Raw genomic sequence first — 25,578 nt, forward strand, 5'->3', positions numbered from 1 at the left:
AATAATAATAATAATAATAAGCCACTCCACCTAGCTTTACAACTTCCAGTTTCACTGCCTTTACTTCCTTATGTGTATGTGGGGAGGAGGAGTTTGTATGTGCATGCCAAGGCTTACATATGGAAGTGAAGGACAGCCTGCAGGAGCTGGTGCTCTCCTTCTACCAAGTGGGTTTCAGGGACTGAACTCAGGTCATCAGACTTGGCAGCAATTGCTCTTATCCACTGAGTCACCCCATCAGTCCCCAAGCTACTATTAAAAAAAACAACAAGGCCCTGCAGTAGTGGCACACGCCTTTAACCCTAGCACACGGGAGGCAGGGGCAGGTGGATCACTAACTTTGAGGCCAGCCTGGTCTACAGGGTGAGTTCCAGGATAGATAAGGCTACATAGAGAAGCCCTGTCTCAAAAAGCCAAACCAACCAACCAACCAACCAACCAACCCAGTCCCTCACGTTAACAGACACATGCACATAAAATCACCTTCATTACATCATTTTCATTTATGTAACATGTACTTTACTCATTTACTTAACCTGGAAACTGATTTTTTGTTTTGTTTTTGAAACAAGCCTGATATATACCAGGCTGGCCTCAAACTCACTGTGTATTGAGGATGACCTTGATCCAACTCCCAAATGCTGAGATTGAACCCAGTGCTTCATGCATGCTAGGCAAGCATGTTATATTCTACACCTTCAAACTATTTTTTGCCTGTTTTTTCCCACTATGGGCAAGGTCCCTTTCATTGGAATGGGTCTTTTAAGATTTTTTTGGTTTTGTTTTTTTAAGACAGGGTTTCTCTGTGTAATCCTGACTGTGCTGCACCACCACCCCACTCAATAATAATAATAATAATAATAATAATAATAATAATAATAATAATAAAAAATAACCACAAACTCTCTCTGAGCCCATGGCAGTGTTATGTCAAGATTACCAACTTGTAATTTATGCTTCTGTACACAGAGGAGGAAACCTTAAATAGTAATATAATCACCAATACATTATAGCTTCTTAAAGAAGCGCTGATAAAGTCAATCCATTAAGCTGGTAGTTTGTCTTATGGACACATTCTAAAAGGAAAAGAGATATGACAAAGAGTCTGAAGCATGTGTGAGATGGGGAGATGCAGCTTTAAATGAGCCCGTTACTCTAAATCATCGTCAGGAGTTACCCTGTAGCTTCCCAGCTAAAGCTGGTGTTTTGTTCCATGAACCCACTAAGCTGGAGCACTTCCTTCAACTAGGAATGACTCTTCTAAATTGTGTAATTGTAGTGGGTATTAATATGGTTATCAATCAACTCTCAGGAAATTTGAGTAAGAGTAAAAAAAAAAAGCCCCAAATAAGATGATGGAGCAAAGGTTCTAGGTCCATAAAGCAGAGAGCTAGACCCAGAAAAGGTAATAGCAGAGATCTCACCTTCATACTAACCTGCCTGGTTAACCCTCACCTATAATTCTCATTTTCTTCCAAAAAATGGACAATTAGCCGGGCAGTGGTGGCGCACGCCTTTAATCTCAGCACTTGGGAGGCAGAGGCAGGCGGATTTCTGAGTTTGAGGCCAGCCTGGTCTACAGAGTGAGTTTCAGGTCAGCCAGGGTTACACAGAGAAACCCTGTCTTGAAGAAAGAAAAAAAAAAAAAAAAAAAAAAAAAAAAAAAAAAAAAAAAAGCAAATGACAGGAGACATTTATTAGCTATCTGGTCTATTTAGACATGCTAATGTTTTTTGTTTTTTTTTTTTACTGTTAAAATAAAAATAAGCTTTTTATAGGCCCAGCTAAGACACCACATGCTAAACAGGTATCAAAATGAAGTCTTTTTCTCATGTTATCAGAAAAGCAATGCAAAGAAAGGAACAGAAGACTGATAGCTTAGAGTTCCTTTACAAATGTCTTCTGTAAAGTTCTGCCTCCACGCTGCCCTGAGGGCTGAGCACTCACGGGACCCTCCATGCAGTAGAGTGGCACCCCTTCACAGCTACATGACACCCAGTACTCTGTGCTTCCACTGTTACCAATACACAGCAGAATGCTTTCATTCCTTCTCTGTGTCAATGAAAACTTTGTTTTAAAACCCAGACGTAAAGTCAAGTGTGGTCCTAACACCTGGTAGGTAGAAGCAGGGCAGATACAAGTTCAAGTCAGTCCAGTCAGGCAATACAGTAAGACCCTCACTCAAAGAGGGCCTATTTGAGTGTCCTAAGTTGGACATAGTGTTCAATGGTAAATATACTTCTTTAATCTCTGATATCCACTCCCAACGACCTTCCCTAGAAAACCAGAGTGAGACTTAACTGTATTTGATGGAAGGAGTGATAAGGCATCTCAGTGGGCAAAGGCCCTTTCTGTCAATCCTGATGACCCGAGTCTGAGCCCTAGGACCCACGTGACTCCACGGTGATGTCCTCTGCCTTACCAAACAAGCATGCAAACATTCAATTATATCAGCTGAGAAAATGCTAAGTCTAAGTTAAGCTTTCACTGTTGTTTAAAGAAACAATCACCGTGCTTTTAGTCACAGATACTAAGAAGAATCGTGCCATTTATAATCTTGCCAGAAATCTTTAAAAGATAAGTAAAAAAAATTATGTCAGAAAAATTCTTAAAGACAAAAAAATATTCTGCCTGATTTTTTAGAACTCATTCACATACAAGACAAGTATACTGAAAACCAACCAAAGAAAGATAAATCCTCTTTTTAGGTAGAAAAATCATGCTTTAAAAAAAAAAGCCTCAAATATTGTAAAGAATACATACCCCACATTCTGCTACATCTCTGTATTTTCCAAAATGAAGAACCTATGACCAAAACAAAAGATAAAATATTGTATAAGTATGATTACTATTACAAATTATAGATAGCACGGCTCCAGGAGAAGGCAATACATACTCGTGCTTTTGTGTTCTGGTTAACTGTTTCATAAACTCCCATGTAAAACTCAGGGTCAAACATATCCTGAATCATGCAACGGAACTTGACAAAGCTATTAGGCTTCAGATAATGAAGGGGGACTTCGTTCAATGATGGTACCTTGGGAGAAAACAAGCAAGCAAGTCAGCAAAGTTGTTGCCTGTAAAATGTTAAGTAGACAGTTTCAAAATCTAGCCCTATCCAGCTGTGTGCTCTCACTGCTCAACATAACATCTGGGGAAGAAGAACTTTCCCCTGAATTCTTCCAAGTTCTTGTGACAACACTTGACTCTAACAGGATGCTTTTCCTTCTAAGAGCATACATAATATGTGTAACACCTCCCTGCCTGCCTTCTTTTGGTTCAGTTTTATTTTGTCTTTGTTTTCTTTCTTTAAAAACTTGTTTATGCCGGGCAGTGGTGGCGCACGCCTTTAATCCCAGCACTTAGGAGGCAGAGGCAGGCGGATTTCTGAGTTCGAGGCCAGCCTGGTCTACAGAGTAAGTTCCAGGACAGCTAGGGCTACACAGAGAAACCTTGTCTCGAAAAACCAAAAACTTGTTTATGTATGTACATGTATAAAATACTCTGTATGCCAGAGAGGACATAAGCTCTCATATAGACGGTTCACCTGACGGTGACCAGCCAGGTAGTTGTTGGAAATTGAACTTAAGATCTCTGATAGAACAACCAGTGTTCTTAACCACTGAGCCATCTCTCCAGTCCCCTTGTTTCCTTTCTTTTGAGACAGTCTCACTTTGTAGCTCAGCAGTAGCTCACTAGTAGCCCTGGCTAGCCCCAAACTCGTCATGATCCTCCTGTGCCACCCTCCTAAGCCCCCATATTGTAAACATCAACTATCATGAGGGACTGCTGAACCCTTGCAGTCATCAGAAAAGCATATGCTTTGATGAGTTCCTCTGAACATTCACACATGCCAATTCTTTTAAGAAGGAATAAAACAAAGGTGGCAACCACTCTTAGAATCACAATTTACTCTTCAGAACAGTCATTTGCTGCCATCTAGAGGCACAACACAGAAGCATCAGAGCAAAGCCCCTTTATTTTCACATACTTTGAAGAGTTGTAGGCGCTCACTTCTCTACTGCTAGTCAGTGGGTGGTGGGATGGTCTACTCTGCTGAGAGAGACTATAGCCAACTCATACAACAGCAGTAAGCTCACCCATTTAGGAGCATTATTTTCCTTCAGCTTTTCCTTGAAGTATTCAATAACTTTCTTCTCCCAGTCAGGATTAACTCCATTTTGTGCTGAAAGAGAAATATGGTCATCAAAGCACAACACAGGCCACCAGATTATGTTCAGGTTAGTGATATGCAAAGTGAATAGCTAATACAAGTAAATGTGCAGCAGGGACATTCACAGGCATTCAAGGAGCTTCCCGCTGGGTGCTGGGTACCACACATCCAGGCTCTGTGGCATGAACCACTGAGAGCCAACACCTGTGCAACAGCATGTGGTTCAGCTGACAGAGCAGCAAAAGCTACAGTATATAAAGCACTTAGCTCAAAATACTTCCTGAGTATTTTGTTTGAGCCATCATCAAACAAAATAAAAACAAAACAGAGAAAAAAGTTTAAATTGTAATTCTGTCCTTCAACACCAATCATACTGATGTAAGTGATGTTCTAGCCTTCTAGTGCTACATATAGAGACAGTGTATTTGTCACTATCAGAGAGGCTCATCACCCAAAGTGGCAGTCAATTCTCCACTACACATACAGTATTATCTTGCCCTCACAAAGAAGAAACACCTGCAGGAGGGACTTACAGGAAATGAAAAGGAAGACCAAAGAGGGAGTAACCCACAGAACACAGATTCTTGTGGACTAAACCCCCTAGTCTACATGTCTACAAGCCATGTGTTTATCACATGGCTGCCTTAAGTAGATGGCGAATAAGGGGAATTTGCTTCTAATTGAGATGTAGCTGAGCCTGTCAGAAACACTCACAAAAACCCTGCTTTAGCAGAGTGTTCAAACATTTTCCCCTTAGCTAAACCAAGCTTGACAACTGTAGTGGAACCCATAGGATCCACGTGGTGGAAGGAGAGAACTGATTCCCTAAGTTGTCTTCTGACCTCCACATGTGTACCAGCTGCACTTATATGTATTGATTAATTCAATTTTTTAAAGAGCAAAACAAGCCTTGGTGCCATACTTCAGGTTTTGTTCTTAGATCTACAACCAACTGAATTAGTTTCTATGTAGGTTGAGGCTTCTATTTTTTTGCATAAAAATGTTTAGTTATATTTCAACGAACATCCTTTACCAGTGGATTATCCTGTGTCCTTTGACATAAAAAAATAATAATAATAAAAACAAAGCAGCCAGGACTACACAGAGAAACCCTGTCTCGAAAAAAACCAAAAAAAACAAAACAAAACAAAACAAAACAAAGGAGGAAAGAAAAAAAGTTAAGAGTAACAGCAACAGACACTGAAAAGGTTTTGCTAAGGAAGACGTAACCACACAGAAGGGTTAAACAGGACGGTTCCACTCAGTGTGGGAACTAAACTAGGCCAGCGCATAGACATCATGAGAGACGCTGCAGGGAAGGCAAGTTGGATAGCTTGTGATTATGGTACAAGGAATGCCTTGGCTGGGCTTACTTCCCATAACTAAGTCCAAAACTAGCAACCTTAAAACAAGGAAATTATCTAGGAGGGTTCACTGTGGAAGGAAGACTGAGAAGAATATGTGTGAGAAGCTAAGCATCAAGCTAGGTAAGGAGGCATCTGAGTTCTAGAGCAACCCAGACCATATACTGCATGATAGGAAAATAGTTCAATGTATTGGTTATTGGGGCGCGTGTGCACACAAGGGACAAAGGACAACCTAGCGTGTTGTCAGGCACTGTCCACTGATTTTTTTGGGAAAGCTCTCTCACTGACCTGGCACTTGCCAAGTAGGTAAGCTGGCTGGCCAACAACCACAGGGCCTTGCCTGTTTCCACCTCCCTAGTGCTGGGATTAAGGGCATGCACTCCAGGCTGAGCTTTTATATGTAAATTCTGGGGACTGAACTCAGGTCAACATGTTTGCAAGCCAAGCAGTTTACTAACTGAGCTGTTTCCTAGTCTGGTAGCCAGACTCTTTAAAGCTCAGAAAAGACAAGGAATTAGATTTGTTCTTAGAACCTCCAGATAGATGCAAATCCTGCTGACAACTCGATTTTTATTCCATTGATACGTGTCACACTTCTGGCCTCTAAAGATGTAAAGTAATGAATCAAGCCACTGTGTGGTATAAGTTACTGCTGGAACAGGAAGGTAAATAAATTGCTGAATACATATATCCAAGTCTTCTGTTGTACCTGCACAATTAGTCCACAGTGACATTACCTCCTTAGTCCTGGTATGGGTAATTTGTCTTTTTTTTTTTCTTTGCTAGTCTAGCTAGGGGTTTATCAGTTTTGCTAATAAGAAGGAAATAAAAGATCAGAAATTGGCCAGGCAGTGGTGGCGCACGCCTTTAATCCCAGCACTTGGGAGGCAGAGGCAGGCGGATTTCTGAGTTCGAGGCCAGCCTGGTCTACAGAGTGAGTTCCAGGACAGCCCGGGCTATACAGAGAAACCCTGTCTCGAAAAACCAAAAAAAAAAAAAAAAAAAAAAAAAAAATCAGAAATTTAGTTCAGTAGTTCAATCCCCAATAACACCCCCTGTGTGTGTGTGCGCGCGCACACACACACACACACACAAAATACATACACACATCCCTATACACACTCAAAGGATCAACAATAAGATCAATCAGTTGAGTTCAGCCCCTTGAGGAGGAAGAGAATCTAGCCCCAAAAGCCTCTGACCACCACATGCACACTGCCTGCAATGTGCTGCAACTTCCTGCAACGTAGTAACTAGAACGTTGTAAGAAAGTTTAAGATCACCTTCACATACTAGCCAGTTTTAAGGCAGCCTGTACTATATTAGATGACTGTGATTTGCTGTTTTCTTGTTTTCAATCCTTAATTTCTTTTCTTCCTTCATGATTTCCTTTTCTCCGTGTGACTTAGGTTTTAGTTTGCATTTCTGATTTCATATATGGATACAATGCTTGAAGCCTTCTTTTCAAATACATACACAGCACGGTCTCTGGTTGTGCTTAGAAGATGTTCTTACATGTCCATTTTTGTGTAGCTGGGAACAACTTTAAGTTTCATAGGGACTTCTTTTTGATCTACTGACTGTTTATAAGTGTTCTACAAATCTGAATTGTCTGTCATTTTTCGGATTTCCGATCCTCTCTTATTACAGACAGAACACACACAATGATTTCCCTTCTTTGAAGTCTGCTGATACTTGTTCGTAACTCAGAATGATTTATCTTGGCCCAAGTTCTGCATGCTCTTGGACAGTGCATGTCCTGGGGTGGGGAGGTGGAAGAACTAAAAGCCTGCTTGGCTGGCACTCTGAACTTTAAGAGCTCTACTAATTTTCTAACTACTGAAAGCAGCAGCAGGCCCTGTAACTATGGCTGCCACTCTCTTCAGCTTGCCAGTGCCTGCAGGCGGTCTGAAGCTCTTCAGCTGGTGCATGTATGTCATACCTTCTTATGAGAAGACCTACTGCAAAGCCATGTGTCTCTTTTCTTCTCGGGACACCTTTAAAAACTATTTTAAAACTTGGGGCTGTCCAGGTAATGGTGGTGTACACCTTTAATCCCAGGATTTGGGAGGCAGACGAAGGTGGATCTCCAGGTTAGAGGCTAGCCTGGTCTACAGAGTAAGTACCAGCCAGGGCAACGCCAAGAAACCCCATCTCAAAAAACAAACAAACAAACAACACAAACAATATTACATCATTCTCTCCAAAAAAAAAAAAAAAATCACCCACGTCCTGTTATTTTTTTCAGCCAACTCTCATTCAGATTTATGACTTTTTATTCTTTAATTACCATTGTTGTGTGTGTGTCAATAGATACATAAGTACAACCTATTGAGTCCATTTACTGTTGCTTATAGGTATTATTTTTAAGGCAGACCACCTGGGATTGGTGTAGAGAAAATCTCTTGTGTTCTGAATGGATTCAACACCTGTCAGTTAAAGCTCATTGACCTGTAGCTGAGGCAGGAAATAGAAGATGGACAGAGAGGATTCTGGGATAGAGCCAGGTGCAGAAGGATTGCCCAGGAACACGGAGGAGGTCCGAATCATGGGAGCTGAGCAGAGGTAACCAGCCACGTGGCAGAACTTAAGATTAGAATAAATGAGATATTAAGTTATGTTTGAACTGAGCAACAGCCAAAGCTTATGACCAAGGTATCTGTAAATATATTTGATTCTCAGAGTCATTATTCTTGAAGCCTGGGGCCAGAAGGAAAAATTTGACTTTTATAGATGGGGAAGAGAAAATTCTCCCTTTCTTAGCAGTACAAACAGACCCTTTTTAAGAGTATGACAGATTCCCAAAATGTCTATGTCCTAGGTATTTAGGAAAACTCGATGAAAATCAGATGTATCATTATGCTCACTGACCAGAAGGAATGTGTAGGAAAAGAAAAACAGAAAGTCCTGAAACCACAATTCCCTTACCATGAACTTCCTTCCCCAAATAAACCCACACTACTAATTCACCTATAGGGAACTGAGGATAGTTCCAAATTTTCTCCGATGGATTACAGATTAATCTGTGTAAATTAGTATTTGTGGAATATGAGAGTGGGGTTTAGAGAAAAAATAATTTTGAATATGTCTATCAAATACCAAGAAAAAAACAGACATAGAATAGTCTACTAATCGATACATGCAGTTAGAAAAGCAATAAAACAAAGGACAAACATCAAGGAATGAAAAACGAAAACATCAACACAAATGACCAATATTAAAATAGACAAATTCCTAGGTGGGGCAGTTCACATTCATAATCCTAGTACCTAGGAGGTAGAGGCAGAAGGAAAAGGAGTTCAAAACCAGTGTGGGCTACATAAGACTAGAAAGGGGTGGGGTGAGGAGGAAACAGAAAAAGGGTGAGGGGAGAGAAAGAAAGCGAGAAAATAAGACAAAATTTCTAGGAAGCCATTCAGAGGGAAAAAACTGCAAGCAAAATCCTAGGTGTTGAGGACATAGCTCTGGTGGAGGAGTGCCTGCCTAGCATTCATGAAGATCAGCAGAGTGCTCGCCTTGGCAGTCCGATTGTTAACACAGCAATTCCCATTCACTGCTAGTGAGAGCAGAATCCAGCCTGGCAGCTTGTCACTAAGCTAAATATATTCCCATCACACTACCCTAGCAGTGCACACTATGGACTTTGGAAGATAACATGTTAATGCCTGTTTGTTTAAAAAATATATACATTTGGGGCAGGGCCTTGTGAACAGAGGTCATAGGACAACATTTAAAATAATCATTCATGTTATTTTATACAGAGATGTGGTACCTGACTATACATATACATATCATGTGGGAGCCCAGGCTGACCATGAAATTGGTGGTCTTCCAGCTTCCTGTCTTGAGTGGATTCCAGGTATATGTGTATGCACCCATAGGACAATGTGTGTCAGTTTTTGACAACTGTCTTTTGAAACAGGGACTCCTGCTGACCCGGAGGTCACCGAGTAAGCCAGGACCCAAATGCAAATACAAGCACACACATAAAAGCTAGGTATGGCCACAGGAGCCTATAATCCCAGCAGTGGGGGTAGAGACAGGCAGATTCTAGGACTGCTTAGGCAGGCCCCTTAGCCAAAGCTGCCAAACTGTGGGTCTAGTGAGAGACCCTGCCTCAAGAGAGTAAGATGGAGACTGACTTGATAGAGCAGGACACCCCAGTCATCCTTTGATGTATATGCACACAGACAGACAGTCAGACAGACAGACACACGCCATCCTCAACAATAAAATAGAAAATAAGTCACAGCAGTCAAGACTACTACAGTTTTGGCATGGAGAGAGATCATACAGACCACTGAGTGGAAATGGAATAAAACCACACACTTTACCATCAACTGGTTTTCAACAAATGTACCAAAACTATCATAAGAAAAAGATAGTCTCTTCAACAAATTAGACTGGGAAAGCTGGACAGCTATATGCAAAAGAATAACTTCAGACCCCTACCTCACACTGTATTAAACAAAACAACAAAAACAACACAGCAGAATGGGCAAATACACAGACACCCAAAATTTTTAAAAAAGGGAAATAAATGAGACTTTATCAAAATTAAAAATTCATGGCCACATTGCTAAGGGGGAGAAAATTCTCTGTTTCATGCACAAAGACCTAGTTAGTTCAATCCTTGGCTATGCTTGTGAACTAGAAAGAGAAGAAAACAAAATTCCATAATTCAACAAGAAAAAAGATAACTAAAACTTTCGCCTAAGGTAGTGAGTCTGGAAGCAATGGAAGGCAGAGACAAGTGGATCTCTGTGAGTTTAAGGCCAGCCTGGTCTAAAAAGCAAGTTCCAGGACAGCCAAAGCTGTTACACAGAGAAACCCTGTCTACAAAACAAAACAAAATGCCTTGCCTACATAGTGAGTCTGGGGTTGGCCAAGAATACATGATACCTGACTGGAAGAAGAATAGGCTGGGATGTAGCTCGTCTGGTAGAGTGAGTGGTTGCTCAGCATTACACAGCCAGCCTGGGGTACATGAAATACTGCCTCCCCACTCACTGACTGCAAAGGACTTGAGCAGATGGTCTAGGAATGCACTATGTTGTGTGGCCCAGGCTGGCCCCAGACCAACCTGCAGCAAACCAAACTTTCTCCTGTCCCCTTCCAAGTGCTGAGATTACAGGCATTCAACACTACACATGTAATTTCAACAGACATTTCTTCAAAGAGAATACCCAAATGCCAACATATAAGATGCTATTTGTTATTAGTGAAATTAAAATAAGATCCCAGCAGCACATATACTAAAACTGGAACAATATAGAGATTAGCATGGCCCCTGTACAAGGATGACAATGCAAATTTGTTAAGTGCTCCATATTTAAAGAAAAAAAATCCCAGCAGCATCCAACCTTACTCCCACCCAAATGGCTATTATGAAAAATTCTCCAGAAAAGATCTGGAGAAGTCAGAATGCGTGTGTCTTGGTTAGGGTTTCTATTGCTGTGATAAAACATCGTGACCAAAAGCAACTTAGGGAAGAAAGGGTTTATTTAATTCATCTTATTGATCATAGTCCATCATTCAGGGAGGTCAGAGAAGAGACTCAAGGCAGGAAACCATACATAGGCTTGAAGGCATGAATGAAAAAACAAAACTCTTAAAAATTATTTTTTAGCTTTTATGTACATGGGTGTCTTGCCTGCAGGTACGTCTGTGCACCACGTGTGTGCCTAGTGTTGTGGAAGCCAAAGGGGGACATCATATCCCCAGGAACTGTTGCTACAAACACATGTGAACTGCCACATGGGTGCTGGGAATCCAACCTGGGTCTTCTGGAAGAGCATCCAGTCACCAGTCCCTAAACAGAATATTTACAATTACACACAGAGGAATATTATCTCTAGCCATAAAAAGAAGTGCAGTATAGATGGACACTGCAACATGGATGATGCCTGAAAATATACCAAATAAACCGAAGCAGCCCTAAAGGCCTCATGTCATATGACTCCTTAAATACAATAGATTTAGGGTGGTAGTTCCTAGAGCATTGGAGGTGGGGGTGGGGGGGATGAGTGCTAATAGCCTTGGGGTCTCTTCGGGGATGATGGAAATAATAACAAGTTGTACATTATAAAAATACCAAAAACAAAACAAACAAAAACCCAAACAAACAAACAAAAATGGCTAGAGAGATAGTTCTGTGGTTAAGGTGGTTTGCTGACAAGTCTGATGACCTGAGTCTGATCTCTGGGCACCCACATTAGTAGAAGGAAAAGAACCAATTCCTACAAGTTGTCTTCTGACCTCCATACATAACCTTATTCACTCTCTCTCTCACACACTAAATGTAATTTAAAAATACTAAAAAAAAAATTATTGAATATTTATTTAATTTAGTAGTTATTAAACTTAAAGCTCCACCATATAATATCCAGTAATCCTCAGCTATATTCCAGGCTTCTTTTTTATTTTGAGACAGATTTTTATTAGTTGCCCAGGCAGGCCTTGAACTCAATCCTCCTGCCTCAACCTCCATATCAAATATACATTCCTAAATTCTAAGTTTTATGTGAATTATATCTGAGTAAGAGTGTTTTGCCACTTTAAAAAGCCACACACAAACCACTGGAAAGTAGGAACAGTTGAAAAGCTTCAGCTCATAGCTTTAATCCCAGCACTTGGGAGGCGGAGGCAGGCGTATATGGATGTGAGTTTGAGGCCGGCTTGGTCTACATAGTGAGATCCCGACTTAAAAAATAAAATAAAATAAATAAATAGATAAATAAATAAATAAAAGGAGTTCCATGCAGTGGGAGAACATACAACAACTTACTTAACAGCTCTGTATTGGCCTTTTAAGCACCTGTTAGTGTCTGTTTACAACTTAAATACTCACACATTTTGCCATGGCTGTTCAATTTAGACTTCTTTGAAAACCTCCCCACTGACAGCCATGACTGTCCTACACAATCCTCATGCCCAACAGAGCTAGCTAATAGTTAGCTGACAGTAGACTCTATGCTGGGCCAAGGAGATTCTCTATCCCTAGAATTTGGGATGAGGTAAGTGTGGGCTGGAACTCAGAACAAATGAGTTTGATATGGAAGAAAAAAACAGCAAGTTAATACACAGAGCTGAGTGTCCACAGAGAGCTGCCTGCTCTCTTCTTAGTCCTAGGACTCGATTCTACTCGGTTCCTCAAAATACCCAGGCCCCTTCTTTGGGCTCCAGCTTAACCATAAATTACTCTTAGTGCCTAGCAAGATGAACAGGGTGGTAGACAGAAGAGCTGTCTTCATACAAGACAGTGGACTGATGACAAGATCAGAGAAGCTTCTACTTATCACTGCTTTGAACGTTTGAAAACACTAGTGATTAGACTCACACTTCCTCCTTCACACGCTTGCTAGCTAGCCTCATCCATTAGAATGAACCAAGGAACCAAACTGAGCCAAAACTGAAACACCTTAAGTTAAGAGGCAGCCTGCTATAAGCAGCCTGGAATCAAAAGCAGTTATGTGGCCAGTGGGATGGCTGAGCAAGGGAGAGCACTTGATGCCAAGTCTGATGATCACTGGACTCAAACGGCACAGAGAGAAACGATGCCCACATGCTGTCCTCTGGTCCTCACATGCATGCGTGTGTGGTTATGGGTAGGATTAGTGGCCCATGCCTTTAGTCCCAGCTACTTAGAAGCTAAAGGAGGGTCACTTGAACCAGCCTGGGTAAAGAGCTGGTCACAAAGTAACTGGGTATTAATTCAAGTTACTAATATGGGATGGGGGTAAGCATAGTGATACATGAATGCAATCCCAGCACTTAGAAAGCAGAGGCGTCTTTGGTTAGTGGGCTGGAGGCCAACCTGAGCTACACAAAACACTGTCACAACAAAACAAGGAAACAAATGAAAGATAAGAGGAAAACTAGAGTAAAAAGTGCATCCTTGCACCCACAGGAAACGGCTCACAACTGCTTGTAACTTCTGGTATCCAAAGGCACCTGTCCATGTACAAATATCCTCGCAGAGAAACACACAAGTAGATATAAAAACACCTCAGAAGACGTACAGATAAAAGCCAGAGAGAAGGTGTAATAATCCCAGAATTTAGAGGCTAATGCTCAAGACCTGCCTGGGCTATACAGTGTACAGGGTACCAGAGGAGGAAGAGGGGAGGAGGTCAGATACTAAAGCCATAATATACTCAGGTCACCAGGAGTGCAGTGAGATTTACTTGTAATCTCTACACACAAGAGGCTGAGGTAGAAAAATGGAGAATTCAAGGGCAACCTGGGGATACTAATGAAACTAAAACCCAAGGGGAAGTCTTCAGAAGCAACCGGAAGCCACTGGTTCTGGCACAGAAAGTGCAAGAGAGACATGGAGGCTGTTGCAGAAATTAAAACATGAAGTTTTCTGGACAGGGTCAAGAGACATTTAATATCTAAAGCTGATACAACACACAGACAGAAGCTGGTTGTGGAGGCACATGCCAGTAAGACCAGCGTTTGTGGTAGAATATGTGCCTGTCTGTACTGGGTTCAATCCTCAGTACCAAAACCGAAAATCAAACACAGACCAACAGTCTACAAAAGTCTACAACTTTTCATACAATACCTTCAATACTCTCATCATAAGGGTGCCCAATGTAATCACAGCAACAGGAAAACACAGCAGAAATACAGAGCAGAGCAGATTACACTTCTCTCCCAAAGAGTCATTCAGAGAACAATGACCTTTCCAAAACATTCCACAAGATTTATACAATACTGCAGTATTTATAATCAAATTCCATTTTTTCCTGTACTCTAAAGAGATGTGTACCTTAGGATCACACTTAAGGAACAAAATACGACGACAATCTATTCAGTCTGTATTACATTTAAAACCACTTCGTTTCTACAGCAAGACCGGGGTAGTGGGAAATTTCTCACAAATGGAGATTCTGGCTGGGCAAGGTGGCACACGAACACTCCAAAAGATGAGGCAGAAGGACTTCCATGAGCTCTAGGCCAGCTAGGGCTACAGACCTGCCTCAAAGTAAAGAGTAAGGAATTCTGGTCATTGGAACTTAACCCTTTAAGTCCCAAACCTTTAACTATGGAGACATTTTTCCTAAAATTTATCTATGCATTTGCACCTTCAATACAAAATTGAACCTTGGCTCGAACCATTATTATTCTCAGCACGCCAGTTGTTGAGTCCAATATTTTGGACTTCAATTACTAGCACTTAGTGAAGGGCTCGGCCTTCCAGGTCATAGAATCACAGGCAAGCCGCTCACACATACCATTTGAAAATCACCCTAGATTGCTAGGTATGAATCTGTGTCTCTCCACCGGCACTGTACTCAGACCATGCATCCGACCATGCATCAGACCGAGCATGCATTCTACTACTGAGCTATGATACCCCAAGCCCATGTTTTACTCTTTCGTGGCTTACACATTCCTGCCCCTTTTTATGAGACTGTGTGTTCACTGCCTATAATCTTAATGTCTACCCAGTCCTTCTATCTGCCGGCTTTAGTTTCACCCTGGGAAACTACCCGACTAGCTAGAATTATAGGTAAAATGAATCCAATCCTGTGGGAGCATTACTACAGAAAACACATTCCACGGAGACCTGCGGCTCTGGCCAGTCATTAAGCGCACGGAAATCAGGGATGCGAGTGGGAATCGGAGGTCTAGTGGACGATGACAATTACAGCTAAAATTTACTCAGCTTGCCTTCTCGGCTCGCGTTCTGTAGCAACTCATCTAAGTAGTTGAGCATTTCTAGCTAGCTCTGGTAGAGGAACAGGTAACAGAGCAGATGGGTTCTAAAGTCAACAGGGCAGGAAAAAAAAAAATGAAGCATTCTCTCGGATGTCAAGGGAGACGTGTGAAACATTGTGAACTTCGGTGCGAAGGATCGAGCACTCCCCTACACACACACACACACCGGAAGTTTTGAAATATCCCGCAGGCTCCCACAGGCAGTGGCTTCTCTCTGCGGCCGCTCTGAGGGCCCTCCGTGGGCAAGGGGACCTCTCCGTGTCTGCAGCACCCGGGCTAGGAAGGCCATCAGCCGGGGGCCAGGCCGTCAATCACAGCTGCGTCCCCGCCACCAGCGAGCCGGAGCCGGGCAGCCGGCAGGTGACGGGAGGCGGCGGCACCTGCGCCCGTGGCCCGAGACGGCGGCTTCTGCTCGGCTGCCAGGCCCGGGGCCACGCGAGCCCTCGGCAGTGATTCCCCAAGACCGCCGTCCCGAGTGCGGCCGCGCGGCAGGCCTGGCCCCGCAAACTCCGCTCCCCTCCCGGCCCTGCTCGCCACGCGCCACTCACCGAAGAAGCCTTGCACGATCCCGAGCGGGTGGCTCAGCCAATCTTCTCCACAGGGCATGGCGCTGAGGGCCGGGGCCAGCGCGGCCCGTGCGGCGCTTCTCTGCGGGTCGAGCGCTCTTACAGCCCGGCTTCTCCTCGGAGGCTCGGCCGCTCCTCGTCCGCGCCCTCCCACGCGCGGAGCGTCGCGAGCCACGAGCCTCCGTGCGTCTCAAGGAGAGGCAGCTGCGGTGGCGGTGACGGGCGCCTCAGAGGTGCTGGCCAGCGACCGGAGGAGGGGAGACGGTCCCAGCCTCCACTTCTCACAATGGCGGGAAATCGCGGCCACCGACCGCGCCGCCAGCGACCTGGGTGGAGCTGGAGAAGGAGGGGCGGCGGGAGCGTGCTGCGCACTCGGAGGGGAGGGAGTGGGCGGGGCGGGCGGCCATTTTGGAGACGGGTACAGATAGGGCAAGCCCGGGGCCGCCATCTTGGAGATGGGCAGAGTAAGGCCATTGTGCTGGGTACAGTGGTCCATCAGGGTGCCTCATTGACTCAAAGTTTGAGTCCGTGCACATGGACCAAAAGGCACAAGTTCTGCCAACCTCGAGAGTCATCTCTAAGCAAAATTAAGGGGTGAAACTCCATTTGATGTCTCTTTGTGCCTCTTGTTTCTGGTGGTAGAACTCTTCTAAGGTGCCCTGGCCAAAATCCTGTATAAAAACTTGCCCCGAACTCAGTGAGTTCTTCCTGAACGATTCAACCAAGGAGGGTTTGTAGCCTTTGTGTGCCTCTCAATATGGCCAAGGAACTGGCAAGAGCTCAGAACTCTCTCCTGGCCCAGCCTGTAGTTTTTAACCTCAAAAACACCCAGATGCCCTCCAGCTTCCAACCTGGCAACTAGGGAGCTATAGCAAGATACCTGTACAGCATACAGATGAGAATACTCTCACAGGTCAGACCCAGAAAGGCAACTCCACAGCAACCTTCAGAATTTAGGAACTGTCAAATTTTCATAAAGAGGACATTTCCCCTGTGTTTGGGATGTACCTCAGAAAACCCTAGTTTAACCATCTATACCTATTTGGCTGTGAAAAGGTGGTGGTGATGTGAATGGAATCTAGAAAGTAAATAGTTAAAGAATAAGAACTTTGCAGTGGTAGAACACATGCCTAGCATGCAAGAGGCACCTGGATTTAGTCCCTAGCAAGGGATCAAAGAGGGAGAGATGGCAACAGATGAACAGAGACAGCCATGACTCAACCTGGAAACCTCTGGGAAAAGGGAACCAAACCCGACCCTCTGTCTTTCTTGGTCGCCTGGAGGGAAAGTATCTTTAAATCATAGCACTTGGGATGTAGGAAGGAAGGTCAGGAGTTCACAGTCAGCCTTGGCTACACACCCAATTTGAGGCCAGCCTGAATATGACCCTGACTCAAAAACAAACAAAAAATAGGTAAATATTAAGAGCCCAGCAGTGGTGGCACATGCCTTTAATCCTAACACTCAGGAGGCAGAAGCAGGAAGATCTCTGAGTTTGATGCCAGTCTGGTGTACACAGCGAGTTCTAGGACAGCCAGGGTTACACAGATTTTCAAGAAACCCTGTCTTGAAAAAAAAAAAAGTTCATGAACATGTATACTACAGTTTAGGAACAACTGGAAAAAAAGTAGTTTAATTGCTTAGAATTTGAGGTTTTACAGCAGTCATCCACAAAGAACAACAACTGTGTAGAGAAATGACAGAAGAAAGTAGCTCTTAATTCCCAAAGGCAACAAGTTGCAGGAAATCAAAATATGAAAGATTCATGGTAGGTGCAGTGTATAAAATCTTTCCACTTCTGGGTTGACGAGTATCTAAAGTTCTTCCAGGTGATTAGCTTCTGTGTTTTCTGGTAGAAAAGGGAGGGAAGATGCCTTGAAACCCCATACTCTGCTTTTGTATAAACAATGTGAGGGAGAAGTTTTTCTTATATGTGGTTCTGTTCAGTTGCCTTCAACTCAAGATAATCTTTATGCCAAAGTGGCATGATTTGGAGTGACTCCCTGGTTTGCTTCAGGATGAAAGAGGAAACTGGGACTTGGCATTTCAATATGACTTTATGTCTGGCTTTTGTGAACTGAGAAAACTAACAAGGTTAGGACAATGTAGTTGTTTAAATGAGAATGGTCCCCATAGGCTCAAATGTTTGAATACTTGATCCCAGTTGGTAGGACTCTTCAGGAAGACTTAGAAGGTGTGGTCTTGTTGGAGGAGATGTGTCATGGGGGCAGACTTAGCTTCAGAGACCTCTCACCATTCAGTGTGCACTCTCTGCCTTCTGTTTTCAGATTATGATGTGAGATCTCAGCTGTCCCTGTCACCATGCCTTGGCCCTGCCACCATAGACTCTGACCCTATAAAACCATAAACCCAATTAAAATCTTTATAAGTTTTCTTAGTCATTGTATTTTATCACAACAATAGAAAAGTAATTACGAAAGATGATATAACCACTTCATCCATCCATTCTTTTGGTAGAGAGAGTAGCCATGTTCTTGGAATTGAATGGAGGAAATTTCATATTTTAGCTCTGTGCCTCATAATATATAAATTAAAGCTATGTGCTAAAATATCTGGCTTTAGAGACCATCTATCTATCTATCTATCTATCTATCCATTTAACCCAGGTTTCCTTGGAGCTCACTATGTGCCCAGGCTGGCTACATGTCCAGTGACCATCTGTGAATCTTTAATTGGGAAGAGTGCAATCACGAAGGGACCTGATTAGAAGAAGGTCACTCAGGGAATGCCCTTAAAAGTATATCTCATTCTGGGTCTTTTTCTGTTTTTTTTTTCTCTTATTAATTATTATTTTAGTTTTTTCTTCCTGTTGTGGTCTAAGATAAAAAAAATCATATGTTGAAGTTAATTGTGCAAAGTGATGGTTTTGGAATTCAGGCTTTTCTGGGGTAATCATGGATAAGAGAGTCATCAGGAAAGAGACCCCGTGCTTATGAATTTTCTGCGCTTGTTTTGCAGAGACATGGTTTCGCTTTGTATAGCCCTGGCTGTCCTGGAACTCACTCTGTAGACCAGGCTGGCCCTAAACTCACTGAGATCTGCCTGCCTCAACCTCCTGTGTGCTGGGATTAAAGACATGCGACACCACAGCAGGAATGGACCTCTGGGATCCCTGCACTCATGAGGAGACACTAGTTTTCTTTTCTTTTTCTTTTTTTCTGTTTTTTTCGAGACAGGGTTTCTCTGTGTAGCCCTGGCTGTCCTGGAACTCACTCTGTAGACCAGGCTGGCCTCGAACTCAGAAATCCGCCTGCCTCCCAAGTGCTGGGACTAAAGGCGTGCGCCACCACCGCCTGATGAGACACTAGTTTTCAGGTTTCAACTTTAGTTTTTCTTTCTCAGGGAAGCTTTTTATTAGTTAGGTTTTTTTTTTTTTTAATTTTTTAATTTTAAATTTTTATTTTTTGCTAATGATCTGATGAAGAGAAATACATGCTCTCTTCCTAGAATGTTTAGATCTCTGTCCCCTGATGATGTCAGTGTTCCAGGAAACACACTTAAGGAAAGCCTGCAGTTTATTATTATCACTTCGTGTTTAGTTGATTGTTTTGCCAGATTGTAAACTTCAAAAAGGAAGGATTTAGGGTCTGTTTTATCCATCACTCCCTGGTATACGGTTCTTGGCCTTGATTATTTATGATAAAAACAAGAGAATTTTCTTGACCAACTTCTAGTCTAGCATGGCTACTAGCAGTTTGAGGCCATGTTATCTCTGACTCACCAGAAGTATCCTCACTACTACGCCCTGTACCCCTTGGCCCCGTTGAAATGCTTGTCAAAGGAAATTAAACACGGCCAGAATTTACTGTTTTCATTCCAGCCAAAACCTGATAGTAGGCAGATAGGTCCCTGAACCCTAGATTAGAGCAGTTACTTAGACTGTTGCAATTATACATCTTTTCTCTGCCCCTTTGAAACATAAATCACCTACCACATAGAACTGCCTTACCAAAGGCACTTTTTGTTGATGCACACATTTAAAGAGATAGTAGCCTGGAGTGGTGTAACACTACTTTTAAGCACTTGGGAAGAAGAGGCAGACAGACCTCTTGAGAATTCCAGGCAACGTAATGAAAACCTATCTCAAAAAAAAAAAAAAATCCAGCCGATAGTAATTCTTACTCCCAATTCTTATTACTGCCTGTCATAAAGATATAAGAATTGCTGTGTGCGGCGGTATTAAGCTCAGAACTGGGAGATCTGAGGCAGGAGGATAAAGGCCAGTCTGGACTGCATAGCGAGATTCTACTTCGCAAGCAAGCAAATAAAGCAAGCAACCAAAAACAAATACCCCATGAGAAACTCAGGGCGTCCAGAACAACTCAGAATCTCGACTTTGAGCGTCGATTAGCTTTAGGACTCAGAACCCTCATCGGCCACACCCCTCTATGATGTGATTCCAGCGGCTGGCTCAGTCTCGCGAGGCCGAGAGTGTCACGTGATAGGCCTGGGTCTGAAGCCGATTCCGCCTTATTGATTTTGGGCGGCGTCAGCTTCCGGAAGCAAACCAGTCCCTGAGTCGCTGCCCTGTGGCCTCCGTGCGCAAGTGCGGAAGTGCGGTGGCATCCTCGGTGACCGGTTTCCGGTCTGTGTGCGGCACCGGGCTCGCAGAGCCACGTAACGGACGGGGGTCTGCAGCCATGGCGGATAGGAAGGCTAACGGTGGCGGAGCGTCCGCCTCCTCATCAGGCACTAACTTACTCTTCTCCTCCTCGGCCACGGAGTTCAGCTTCAACGTGCCCTTCATCCCTGTCACGCAGGCCGCTGCCTCCCCGGCTTCCTTGCTCTTACCCGGAGGTAGTGAGCCGAGGGCACTTGGGGGCCAGTGTGTGTCCTGGGAGGCGGGTGGGACAGGAGCGTCGCCTTCTCTGAGCTGCTTGCCATGGTCATCAGTGACCATGGCTTCCAGAGGGCCAGGGACTGGATGGTCCTGGAGGAGGGGCCCAGGTGACGAGGCTTGGAACTCCTGTCATTGCGCAACTGTTGAACACCCACTGGTGTGCTGGAGCTGGCGGAAAACGCAGCTAAATTAGACAGTTACCCTTTCTTTGCTAGAATACCGTAAGCTGTCCTCTTACTGGAAAACACTCGTGATAGGGCAGGACATCACCTAGGAGACAGTAAGTTATCCCCAGAGGAGACAATACCCCTCTTGTAGAGTACTATAAACTCTCTCCTAGTAAAAGACCCCCCAGTTACAGAAGGATGCCTGCTAGGATAGAAGCGCTTTCTACTAGCTTTGATACGTAATATCTGAAGTACAGGTACAGAATGTGTTTCTCGTTTTTTTCAAGGTATCACTTCCTTTGAGTTTTTCCTTGTTCTCTTAGACCCCTACACCTGCTTTTGATTAAGCTTTGTGTACTATCAGGGAAGACTGCTTTTTTCTTTTCTTTCCTTTCTCTTTTCTTTTCTTTCTTTCTCTCTCTCTTTCTTTCTTTCTTTTTTTTCTTCAAACTGGTGGTTAGGAGCACAGACTATGTTCAGACCTGGCCCTGCCATTTACTTGCTGTGTGGCCTCAGGCATGACATTTTACTTGTCTGCTTAGATTTCATGTTTTTAACCCTGGGTTTGAGAGCAGGGTCTCTCTATGTAGTACTGACTGTCCTGAAACTTCACTGTGTAGACCAAGCTGGCCTCAGACTTAAAGGATCCACCTGCCTCTACCTCTGAGTGCTGGGATTAAAGGCATTCGTCACTATGCCCAGTCTTCATTTGTGTAGAGTTCTAAATATAGTGTCCCACACATATTGTGTAAATACTTGTGAACTAAGTATTCTGCCTCTCCATGTGGACTGTGAACATCTTACGTCTTTCATTTTCAGGGTCTTGAGTCGTGCCTAGCTCATAGGTCCTTGTTAAGTGCTGAACTTTTCCCACTAAATAATTCCTGCTTGGAAGACTAAGGGAAGTTTCCTGGAGAAGGGAAGACAGACAAACTGAAAGTTTGTGTCTGTGAAGATTCTCCTGTCATGTTTCTTCCTGGTGCTTGTAACTGTATGACATGTACATATGCCTGTTTACCCTATCATGCCTGGGCGTAAGCTTTGTCACAGCAGAGACTAGCCTGCTGCCTAGAACGCAGAATACAGAGTATCTAGTGGGTGTTTGTTGAGGGAGTGGGGGCATAGATTCCAAGAGGGCCTCTGCTCATGTACACAGCGTTGCTGAAAGGTTAAGTGTTGCTTGCTTTGGGGAAGAATTGTGGCTGGAGCAGAGTACTGTGGAAGGATCCAGGAATCAGTAAGGCTGTGCCTTGGGTTTTCCAGATCGTTCTTGGCCTCCAGAGTGTTGTTTGATTCATGCTCATTTCCCCTGATGTATAATTTTATGTGCATTGGTGTTTTGCCTGCATGTGTGTCCATGTGGGAGTGTTGGACCCCCTGGAACTGGAAGTTACAGACAGTTGTGAGCTGCCATGTGGTTGCTGGGAATTGAACTTAGGACCTCTGGAAGAGCAGCCAGTGCTCTTAACCACTGAGCCATTTTTCCAGCTCAACATTTCTATTTTCAGCTTTAAGATAGGTATACTGATCTTTAGATTTATTCATTTATTAATTACCTTTTGAGGCATGGTGTGATTTTGTAGCCCAGGGTAACCCAGAACTTGTGACAGACCTCTTGTCTTAGTCTCCCACGTGCTGTGACTACAGGCATGAGCCACCATTCCTTTAGAGTTTATTTTTACTATTTGTAAAAATGTGCACTTGGGTATGTCTGTCTTTGTGTCCATACACACGAGTGTAGTTGCTCTCAGAGGCCAGAGACTTTGGGTGCCCCTGGAGCTGGAGTTACAGGTGGATGTGAGCTACCTGAGCTGGATGCTGGGAAACAAATGAAGGTCATCTGTAAGAGCGGCACATGCTTGTAATCACTGGGCGAACTCTCCAGCTCCATCTTGAAAACTGGTGTTTCTTAGATGCAAACTTATTTTTTTGTGAAAGCATATAGAATTACGATTCCATAACAAGGTTTGTTTGTTTGTTTGTTTTTTGAGTCAGGATCTTTCTGTTATGTAGCTCTGGCTGTCCTGGAACTCTGTGTAAACCAGGCTGATCTTGAATTTACAGCGATCCACTTACCTCTGCCTCCTGAGTGTATAACAAGTATTTTCTACACTTAAAGATTTCTTAATTAGAGATCTCTTCAGAGCATTTCCAGAGACACAGGAGATCCCATCTCCTTGAAAGCAACAGTTAACCATATCAGTGGAAGAGATGCACAGGAAGCAGAAATGAACCGAGCAGCTTGTCCTTGTCAGGCCCTGTTACAGCTGTCAAGGTAGCATGGAACAGACATGCCCTCTTCCTCAGACTAGCGTATTCATACACATAAACACTGGCTTTCATAAACTGTTGTAGTACAGGTTAAAAAAAGCTGGAGATGGGATGGGTTGGCCGCTGTGGCCATTGTGAAGCTCAGCTGGTGGAGTGGAGAGACAGTGTCCCTTAAAGGCCTCAGAGTCTCAAAGAGAGTGGTCTGAGTGGTGTTTGAAAGATCTATAAAGGAACAATTTGCAGGCTTAACAGGAGTTGGCAGTGTTCTGTATAGGGCAGAATGGACCTTTTTCCTGTCCTTTGCATCCTGTCCTTCCACCCCCCACTTGTCTTCAAGTAGATCATGCCTAGCGTATATGCATTGGCCTAGGTGTCTGTGGGCTTCGTGGACTGTCCTAAAAGGTTTGAACTCTGTGAAGGATTTTTGTTGTTGAGGGTCTCACTATGCAGCTCTGAGTGGCCTAGAAGAATGGCATTAGGAGGTGCTCCTAGGGTGAAGCTTGTAGTGTGTTCAGGTCAGTATTTGATTTATGATTGGTGCTAGTTTGAAAAATGTTTCTTGGACCAAGTCAGTCTCAAGTTCTCTTACTGGGTGAGAGGTTCCACAAAAGGCCCTTCATTGTTGGGGATGAACATAGTCCTACTGAGGTTCACAGGACTAGAGAGTGATGGAGTTGGAGTATGGACTAGAAAGGTAGAAGGCTGAAACAGAGGGGAGCCTTGGGCAGGAGGTATTTTCTCTTCAGTAATGAAGAAACTGCTGATATGAATCTTTTTCTTCTCCTGCTTTTAATTTTTTTTTTTTTTTAAATTTTGGATATGGTGGTGCACACCTTTGTTTGATCCTAGCACTTAGAAGGCAGAGGCAGGTAGATCTCTGAGTTCAAAGCCATCCAGGTCTACAGCATGAATTCCAGGACAGCCGGGGCTGCATAGTGAAGTCCTGTCTTGGGGGTAAAAAAAAAAAAAAAAAGCAAAAACAAAATCAAAAAACAAAACAAAAAAATTTTTTTTAAGGTTGGCTTTAAGTGTTCTGCTGCCTCAGTCTGGAGAAGCTGTGACTGCAGGCATGTCTTTTGAATAGTTTTCATAGTTCAGAAAGACAGCCTTAGATACCATATTCTGATTCGAATTGTGTCCAACCTGTGGAGTGGAGTCCCTTCACTAGTTTGGTTTATGAAGTATAACTGGGACAGCCTGGAAGCAGTGAAGCAGGGTCACTGTGAGGTCACAGATTGCCCAGAGCTTTGGCAATTCTCCAAGGGCAGGGACCACAGTGTGCCTGCTGTTCGGGGAGTGGCCCACGCAGCTGATGGACTGTGGCCCTCCAACAGTTGCAGATAAGCATGACCAAAGCAGGGGAAGGAGAGATTAAGAGGGGGAAACCCAAAAGCTGCTCGTCAAAGTAGAGCAGGGAAGAGTGGGGTGAAGGTCTAGTTCGTGGGAAAGTGATGCCTTGGAAATTACTTGACAGTGGAATAGAATCGGCGCTGTTTGAGGGGAATACAGTGAGGATGATGCTGGCCAGAGGGAAGTGAGGAGCTCTTCCCCTAGAAAAATGAGATTGCTAATGACTCTTTTTTCTTTTAAAGCATTTTTTATTCATTTATTTATTGTGTGTGTTATGTGTGGAGAGTCAGAGAATAATTTGTGGGAGTTGGTTCTCTCATCCTATCCTGGTGGTTCTGGGACAGCCAGCTTTTCCTGCTGAGACGTCTTGCCAGCCTGTGACATGGTATTCTGTGTGTCTGAACTTGTAATTGTGACCACTGCTTAAGGATTGCATTAGTGGGTAACAACCTACCTGTGTCAGCACAGATACCACGTGCTCATTTGTGAGACCCCTTCACACCTCTGCTTGTCTACAGAGCTAATGCCTGGACTTTAGTTTCTTCTTATTTATTGTTGTGGAAGTTAAATTACATGTTTAGGTATATGGTAACATTTGAATTGTATAAAATAAATTCAAAATATAAAAAAAGGTACAAATTTATTTCTTTAAAAAATCCTTTATGTAACATGAACATTTACAAAATAAATATTTATATAGAAAGTAAGAAGAGCAAAAAATGTTTTCTATTCTCTTTTCCTTTTTTATTTATTTATTTTTTGGTACTTTGAGGTAGGGTTTCTCTGTGTAGCCCTGGCTGTCCTGGAACTCTCATTGTACACCAGGCTGGCCTCAAACTCACAGAGATCCAACTGCCTCTGCCTTCCGAGTACTGGGATTTAAAGGCATGTGCCACCATGTTCGGCTCCCTTTATAGCTTATTCAAATAAAATCGTTTAAGAGAACAGTTTTGAAGAAAAAGTTTTACTTTTCTTCTGCAATGGAGAAATACAGGTTAGAGGTGTGAAGTAAGTGGTCTACTTGCTGGGTCTTCCTTACAGAGCCTGAGAGGGTGGCATTGCTTTTACACCATTGCTCTCCTAATCTGTTGCA

General features: G+C 43.4%; 2 protein-coding genes and 1 non-coding gene across 4 annotated transcripts in view; 2 read left to right on the plus strand and 1 right to left on the minus strand.

The window, feature by feature from the left end:
• The window catches only part of Mcmbp (minichromosome maintenance complex binding protein), a 40,659-nt gene extending 24,473 nt beyond the window's left edge, over nucleotides 1-16,186 (minus strand). The window contains exons 1-4 of the mRNA XM_034493761.1: nucleotides 15,819-16,186; nucleotides 4,101-4,186; nucleotides 2,897-3,037; nucleotides 2,764-2,805 (exon numbers count right to left, since the gene is read on the minus strand). Of these exons, the coding sequence (XP_034349652.1) occupies nucleotides 2,764-2,805; nucleotides 2,897-3,037; nucleotides 4,101-4,186; nucleotides 15,819-15,876 (327 nt within the window). The 5' untranslated portion in view covers nucleotides 15,877-16,186. The remainder of the gene's footprint in view (nucleotides 1-2,763; nucleotides 2,806-2,896; nucleotides 3,038-4,100; nucleotides 4,187-15,818) is intronic.
• Nucleotides 10,776-10,877, plus strand: LOC117699469 (U6 spliceosomal RNA). The gene has a single exon (XR_004605185.1). It is a non-coding gene; the product is annotated as a U6 spliceosomal RNA (small nuclear RNA).
• Nucleotides 16,187-20,401: 4,215 nt separating the features above from the next.
• Sec23ip (SEC23 interacting protein) overlaps nucleotides 20,402-25,578 on the plus strand; it is a 38,045-nt gene continuing 32,868 nt past the window's right edge. The window contains exon 1 of one of the 2 annotated variants that reach the window (XM_034493773.2): nucleotides 20,402-20,654. In XM_034493773.2, coding sequence (XP_034349664.1) covers nucleotides 20,498-20,654 — 157 coding nt within the window. In that variant the 5' untranslated portion in view covers nucleotides 20,402-20,497. The remainder of the gene's footprint in view (nucleotides 20,655-25,578) is intronic. The other variant, XM_034493781.2, reaches the window with a different exon arrangement.

This window comes from Arvicanthis niloticus, chromosome 1 (genome assembly GCF_011762505.2).
Source record: "Arvicanthis niloticus isolate mArvNil1 chromosome 1, mArvNil1.pat.X, whole genome shotgun sequence".
Lineage (NCBI taxonomy): Eukaryota > Metazoa > Chordata > Mammalia > Rodentia > Muridae > Arvicanthis > Arvicanthis niloticus.